Source organism: Nelusetta ayraudi, unplaced genomic scaffold (assembly GCF_046127955.1).
Source record: "Nelusetta ayraudi isolate G7.1 ecotype Tasmania unplaced genomic scaffold, CSIRO-AGI_Nayr_v1 ptg000002l, whole genome shotgun sequence".
NCBI classification, from domain to species: domain Eukaryota; kingdom Metazoa; phylum Chordata; class Actinopteri; order Tetraodontiformes; family Monacanthidae; genus Nelusetta; species Nelusetta ayraudi.
The window spans coordinates 3,686,116-3,693,749 of record NW_027466052.1 but is presented as its reverse complement, the minus strand read 5'-3'; the positions used below and the strand labels follow the sequence as shown (position 1 = coordinate 3,693,749).

The following is a 7,634-nucleotide window of genomic DNA, read 5'->3' as shown; positions in this document are numbered from 1 at the left end:
TGGACACTCCAGCCTGAGAGCGCATTTCTTGTTTGTGGTTGTGGCCTCATCACATAAATCAAACGGCATCACAAATTATTGATGCTGAAGTGCAATGGAATGTTTTGTGCATCCAAGACAATGAAATGCTGAACTTCCCTGATGCCTTTTTGCCATCGTTACCGATGCTATGCCTATCAAACTTTTACTTCTGCTTCACTCACGCGGCACGTCGACCGGAATTTTCTGTTCAAGATGCTCTGAAGGAGGAGATCGCCAATTTCTGGATTAAAAGTTATGAATATACGGAGCGAACTTAGAGAGAGAGAACGGAGATGAGTGTCTCGGCGGCAGACGGGCGTAAACAAAGAAGACACTGAAATTGACGGCTTGCCGTTCTTATGAGTGACAAACGCACAAAAGAACGAGCGCTAGCTGGCTATAAAAGCACCAACTGCATGAGGCTGTGTCGGAAGGCAAGCTGCAGGAATGACTCACAGAGTTATGTTTAACAATTGTGTTGGTGTGTTTCAGATCTACTTTCTTTAAAGTTCTCTCAATTTTTTTTTTCTTTTTCTTTAAATACAAGATAAATAAACTGACCCAAACATAATTTTACATTAAAGCAACACAATAAAGTGTCACTTACAGCTGCAGCTACTAAACAAACCAAAAAAATTGTAAAGTGTAATATCATGTGTTTGTGTGTGCAGGCAGGACCAGGCGTGGACGTGGACAGCTGTGTCTAGATGAAGTGCTCCAGTCATGCAGTGTTCCTGGAAGCTGGTGATTCTACTGGGCTTGGCCTCCATTGCCATCCAGTACACGGCCATCCGGACACTCACCTCCAAGGCTTTTCAGCTGTGCCAGTTGCCCAGTCCTCAGAACTGTAGCCTGGGGGCCCAGGAGACAGACACCCCCGGCGGCTGCGATGACTACCCTTACTTTTCCGTCAATGCCACGCGCAAAACGCACATCCTCCTCCTGGCCACCACCCGCAGCGGCTCCTCCTTCGTGGGCCAGCTGCTCAACCAGCACCAGGAGGTCTTCTACTTGTTCGAGCCCCTCTACCACGTCCAGAACACGCTGATGCCGTGCCTGTCGCATAGCCGCCCTCCCGCCGACCGCCGGGTGATGCTGGGCGCCAGCCGCGACCTGCTGCGGAGCCTCTTCGACTGCGACCTCTACTTCCTGGAGAGTTATATGAAGCCCATGCCGACCAACCACACCACGGACAAGCTATTCCGCCGCGGCGCCAGCAGGGCCTTGTGCCAGCAGCCCGTGTGCGACGCCTTCAGCCCCGCCGACATCAACGTGGAGGAGGGGGACTGTGTGAAGAAATGCGGCGCTCTGAACACGACGCTGGCGACGGAGGCGTGCCGCGAGAAGCGCTTCGTGGCCATCAAAGTAGTCCGGGTGGCGGAGATCGGGGATTTGCGCGCCCTGGTGGAGGACCCTCGGCTGAATATCAAAGTGATCCAACTCGTCAGAGACCCACGCGGAATCATGTCGTCGCGGATCGAGACTTTTCGGGATATCTACCGTCTGTGGCGAATCTGGAGGGCCACGGGCCGAAGACCCTACAACCTGGACTTGACTCCGCTCACGGTATTGTGCAAGGACTTTTTCAGCTCGGTATCCACTGGTCTCAGTCACCCGTACTGGCTGAAAGGGAAGTACATGCTGGTTCGCTACGAGGACATGGCGAAAAAACCCCTGCAGAAGACAAAGGAGATCTTTGACTTCCTGGGACTGAGCGTGGATAAAAACGTGGAGGACTGGATTCAGGCAAACACTCAGGGCAGCAACGAGCCCTCGGTGAAACACAAGTACGGGACATTGAGAGACTCGGCAGCCACCGCTGAGAGTTGGCGCCTCAGTCTGTCTTACGACATGGTCGAGTACACGCAGACTGTGTGCCACAAAGTTCTCCAGCAGCTGGGATACAAGGCGGCCAGATCGGAGGGGGAACTGAAAAACATGTCTCTCACGCTGGTGCAGGACAAAACTTTTGTACCCTTTTTGTAACAAAGATAGTTCTCTAATGACTATTTTTGATACATTTATAACTGTTGCCTTATAATGGTTTTGTTTCGGTTGCGGTTTTCAGTTCCTCTATGAATTTGCACTAAACCTGGGAAGAAGAGAAATACTGGAACGAAATCGTTTTAAATGCACAGCGGAAGTTGTGTTCCAGCCTCCAGTGTTGCAAAAGATGAGCACACGTTGAAAGAAAAAAAAATGTCACACAAAGCTAGTTTACAAATGTCATGATGTTATTTTTCACAGATAGAAAGAAAACAAGGCGCTGGCTCCATCGTTCCACCGAATGCCAGAAGGGTTCCATCAAAAATTCAACTTTACATGGGAAATGCATCTCAAAAAGATGGGTTAATTCCCCCCTCCCCCTTTTTTTTTTGGTTGATTTCGTTCTAAAAACCTGTGTTATAGCGACCTTTCTTTCTTTTTTGGGACTGTATGGGGCCAACTGTGCAATAAAACTGTGGATGTCACAGTCAATGCTAGTGTGGCATCTCTCTCATCATCCACAACTAATAGTCTCTCGGCTTAAGGAAACTGTAACGTTGGTGTTTCATCCCAGCGTTTTCGCAAACATCTGTGTCGGGCAAACACCCACTAACAAGAGGTCAAGCTGCCGCGCCTTTGAGAACAGCAGGTTCAGCATAGACGGCTTCCAATTAGATGATTGCAACACGTCCCCTGTGTTTGCCCATTGGTTAGGAATGGAATGTGAATCTCAACATCTCTCAAGGCCGACTCAATACGCATTGGGATACACGGTGCTGACACTGCCCAAAGCGTATCGCGATACTCTCCGTGAGTCGATATCCATCTGGGCGTTTCGTATGTGCCTCAAAGTTCTTGTGTTCCTGCTAGGATGCGACGGTGCATTCAAGGCGCTTCGGAAATTCATATAAATCGGAAATAAGACACCAGATAATACACCTCGTCATTGCTCGCTTGGAGAAGTTCATGTCACTTGATAGCAAAGGCATAAAACATTCCTGGGTCTGCTACGATGGGGAAAAATTCTGAACTGAATATAAAAAGTTCTCTTTCAGACAGACTAACACATTTATCTTTGATGGAGACTGATGAAAAATACTATAATTTTGACTTACTTTCATACAGGCTCAAATGTCCTTGTCATACCTTAACAGTTCCGGCGGCTTCTTCTGCGACCACTATCACAACTGTCCCGTGCAGAGTTGTTGGGATTACTCCATAAAAGTAATCCAACTACTAATTACTGATTACTCCTTAAAAGTAATCTAATTACTTCCTTAACTACTTTGTTTCCTTAGTTATCAATTGCTCAGTGCTGCACATAACGTACAACATACCACAACATTCTTTGATTTAGACGCGATGAACTCAATATATAATAATAAGACATTTTTAAGACATTTTTAGCTTGCAAAATATTTCGGAAAAGTAATGGAATCGTTACAGTTAAAGTATTATTATAAAGTAAAGTATTATGATATAATTACCAGTTTTGCCGCAGTAATCCCTTTACATTATTCCGTTACACAAAAAGTAGTTTAAATAAAATAGTGGATTACTTAGTAATAGATTACTCGCCAACACTGGTCCCGCGACGTTCTGGTGACATCCATATATAAGTTGTATATAAATGTTGCTAGTGTCATTCCACCAGAGTTTGTCATTCCACGCAAATTTAAGCCAGTTTCAGAGAAAGTTAAAATAATATTATCCAGTCGTTTCAATGAACTCTTGGGTTATGAAGAGGAAAAAGATACCATTTTGGTACCTTTTTTTTCTTGTTACTCTGCTTGGTGTAAGAGAAAGTCTACCATTAAAGCAAAGACGACCATTAATAATCAAGGAAGACTTGTTGGCAGAGAAGGTCTGAGGGGTCAGAGGTCAAGGTTGAAATAAAGTTCCTCTCCACCTCAGTCGTTAAAATATGCAGCCTTCCTCTCTGCAGGGAAGCACAAACTTGCAAAAGGACAGTTGCGAAAAGACCCCCCCCCCCCCCCCTCCCCAATCGGCTGTCAGACTCTTTGCCAGAGTTAAGTATTTTAAAATTGAGAGTGTAACTATCTGGAACCGAAAGCCATGTAATCGTGCTTCCTTTACTCGATGTTAAGGCTGCTATTTTGTGTCGAAACTCTATTTGTCTGGTTTCAGTTCATTTCTGTTGCAGCGCAGAGACAATGTTCCCATTCAGGAACTCGTCCTTGACATTTTGTCTTCTCACTAATTCCCAAAATAAAGAACAGACTGTATTATTATAACCAGAGCGGCAAAAATGTAAAACTCACAAAAAGCTACATGTCAAGGCTTTTATCTCCAGGTAAATCGGCACAATATCGAACATTTCCTTGGTTTTTGGCACGATAACATGATAAACCATTCAACACTCACTCACACTTGACATTAATGAAGAACAAGAAATACGAGTAAAGAAGCATAATGTAATATTAAAAAAGGATGAGACTATTTTCATCAGAAAACAGAGTTGCTACTCAAACTAAATAAAGGAAAGAATGTTTCAGTACATGCAGAACAAATTGCATGGGATCATGCTGTAATAACGCCATAGAGAATAAATAATGATCTCCAGAAAAATGCCCAGAGACATTTTTCAAAATTCAGATGTATCTGATATTTTGCCACTAACATCACATTCATGACAAAAACAAAAACAAAACTTTATTAGAAACTTTATCAGTGCCTCACACACCTGCCGAGACCAGATGCGCATCCCGTCGGGACCTCTGTGCCTCATGCGGGTCACTTCAATGTCGCATTCAGTTCACACTCAAAACTGACAGTCCCATTTAACGCGTAAAATGAATAAGCAAACAAAAAAAGATGTATTTCTCAAAAGAAATAATGCACGCACGGAGACCTGCTTGCCTGAATGTAGCCTTCGTTTCTCTCACCAGCTTTAAGTTCTGCTTGTTCTTTTTTTCCTCCCGCCTTCTCGCTGGTGTCACACTTCGGTGAGGCGTGCACATCTCCGTGCAGTCTGATAACATGAGGGTAAGACACGCATTGATTTCCATGCAACGGCTGCTTGTTTCTCCACGAAATATCAGCGTCTGTGAAAGGGAGCATCACACGAAAGCCAGCTCATCAGTATTGCTGACTGGGCGTCCATTGTCATGCAGAGCACAAACCTTTGATCCTTCTCTCTGTGCCGGGGCTCCGAGGCAAACCCTGCCTCTCATACATATATATGTATGTATATATGTATATATATATATATACATATATATATATATATATATATATATATATATATACAGTCCCCTCCAAAAGTATTGGAACGGCAAGGTCTATTCCTTTGTTTTTGTTGTATATTGAAGACATTTGGGTTTCAGATCAAAAGATGAATATGAGACAAAAGTTCAGAATTCCAGCTTTCATTTCATGGTATTTACATCGAGATGCGTTAAACAACTCAGGACAGAGCACCTTTTCTTTGAACCCACCCACTGCAGACTGCAGTGGAGGGACGCCGGTTTGTTTTGGTCTCCAGCCAGAGCGAAACCACAAAGCTTCAGCTTTCACTGACCAAGGCTCATTTTTCAGTTTGTTTTGTCTCGTTTTTGCTGAGGTCACAAACACATGTATTTATTTCTGAAAATGGACTTATATAAAAACCGGCCCCTACTTCCTTCTGATTGGATCAGGGCTTTGGGATTTTAGGATTGGGGTTAGGGCTATAGGGGGAGCCAATGAATATTGCCCAATCCGAGGCAAGTAGGGCTTGTGTGCAGGTGTCGTGTGATGCGTTTTATCAGCTTGTTTGATACCAGCTTATATCAAACAAGCATCACACAACACCACCCCTGGATCTTCTTGGGAAAGTAAAGGTACAAATATAACATCCAACAAATATATTTGTGTGTCTGTTGTAGAAGAAAAATACTAATAATCATATAGATATTGAATTAAGTCACAATGAATCCCATTCAGTTGTTTAGGGCCTGTTTACAGGAATAAACAAGGTGGGGTTAGGATTAGGTTGTAAAGCAGTGAGGCGTGGATTTGGTATATTTTTTTGGGACCTTTAAATTATTCAAACTGGTTTTGAGGCATCAGTTTAACCGGACACGTGGTTTTATTAAAATAATCACTCACTCAGACTTCAATTCAGCTGAAATACTGAACTCAGTGCGAGTTGTCTTCTTCATGAGTCATGGTGCACTTCCTCTTCTGCACTTCCCCTCTCCCTGGCGCCTTGACACACTTGTGGTGGGTGCGTGTGTGCACGCGTGTGTGTGCGAGAGAGAGAGAGAGAGAGAGGGAGAGAGAGAGAGAGAGAGAGAGTGTCTGTGTGCTTGTGCTGCGTCCCTGCCAACAAACCCCCCAAAAGAAAGTCCATCAAATCCCTTCATGCCCCACTCCCCACCCCCTCTCTTTTTTTTCCATTCTTATCCCTTCCTAATGTGACCTCAATAATCCCACCCTGTATGACTGCATGACAAACAGGAGACGTATTTTCCCTGTGATCTGATCTGGGACGACAGGATGTGTCCTGATGGCTAAAACTGCTTCAATGGGGAAAATGACACTAAACTTTACGTTTTTACTTTTGTTTCGGGGTCTGGCTTTGTTTCGTTATTTTGGGTGATGTGTGTGTGTGTCTGTGTGTGTGCGTGTGCGGGCGCGCGTGTGTGTGTGTGCGCCTTGTCATCATTTGAAGGCAAGACAAGGCATGAAGAGTTGAGCTCTCGGTGAGTGTTGTGTGAGTTGCCGCGGCTAAAACCTGCCACCGTCGCAGGCGTCAGCGTCTCCTCACGCTGACGAGCTGGCGTTGTCTCCGAGCCGCCGCTGCGTCGCCACTGCAGATGACTAGTGACTTGTGATGTCATGTGACTTTGCCCCCGAGCTGCCTGGATGAGTCATTCATATGTACCCAGGTGACAAGCCACCGCTACCGTGAACTCGCGAATGAGTGGCGCAATCAAAACTATTGATATGAAAATCGTGAGATTTCTTCTTTTTTTTTTCATTCTTCTTCTCCCTCTCTTTTTTTTTTTGGGGGGGGGGGGGGGGGGGGGTTTCTGGAGTCTCGGCACAGTTTGTCCGAGTCATTATTTGATTGCTGCTAAAATGGCAGAGGGGAGGGTGGTGGGGGAGGAGCTGTACAAGCCAAGCTGGCCTGCGCTGGGAGCAATATGGGCAGCTTAATTGAAGCTGTCAGCAGGTCAGCGGAAGAGAAGCGGAGCGAAAAGCGGGTCGCTGGTTTGCGGGAGTATCTGGAGCGCCAGTGAAAAAAAAAAATAAAAAGGTGTCGTTGGGCAAAATGTATATATATTTTTTCCCCAGTTTGTAATATTCTGTGCCATTTCCGTGCTGTTGGTTCTCCTTCTGGCTAATACGATCTTGATTTTTTTTTTTTCCTTTTGATTTATAACAGGCAAGAATCATAAACTATTAATAACGTAACTGTTGATGTATTGAGTCGAACCAGCTGGGCAGCTGCAGAGTCACGGCGAGACAATCTGGCTGCATCCTTACAAAGTTGAACTGCTCTCAGTGTGTGTACATACACTGGAGGCCGATCAGTAAAGCAACTGCTCGTCTTTTATGGCCAAAAAAAAAAGTGCAAATGGGCACCAAAAAAATCCACCGTAAACACACAAAGTGCAAAA

General features: G+C 44.9%; 1 protein-coding gene across 1 annotated transcript; it reads left to right on the top strand.

The window, feature by feature from the left end:
• The first annotated feature begins 739 nt into the window (after positions 1 to 739).
• On the top strand, positions 740 to 2,497 carry LOC142887747 (carbohydrate sulfotransferase 1-like). The gene has a single exon (XM_076025600.1). The coding sequence runs from the start codon at positions 745 to 747 to the stop codon at positions 2,005 to 2,007; it is 1,263 nt and encodes a 420-aa protein (XP_075881715.1). The 5' UTR covers positions 740 to 744; the 3' UTR covers positions 2,008 to 2,497.
• The last annotated feature ends 5,137 nt before the right edge of the window (positions 2,498 to 7,634 follow it).

Excerpts from the sequence above, each read along its gene's own strand:
- LOC142887747 (XM_076025600.1), top strand. The coding sequence starts at position 745 with ATGCAGTGTTCCTGGAAGCTGGTGATTCTACTGGGCTTGGCCTCCATT.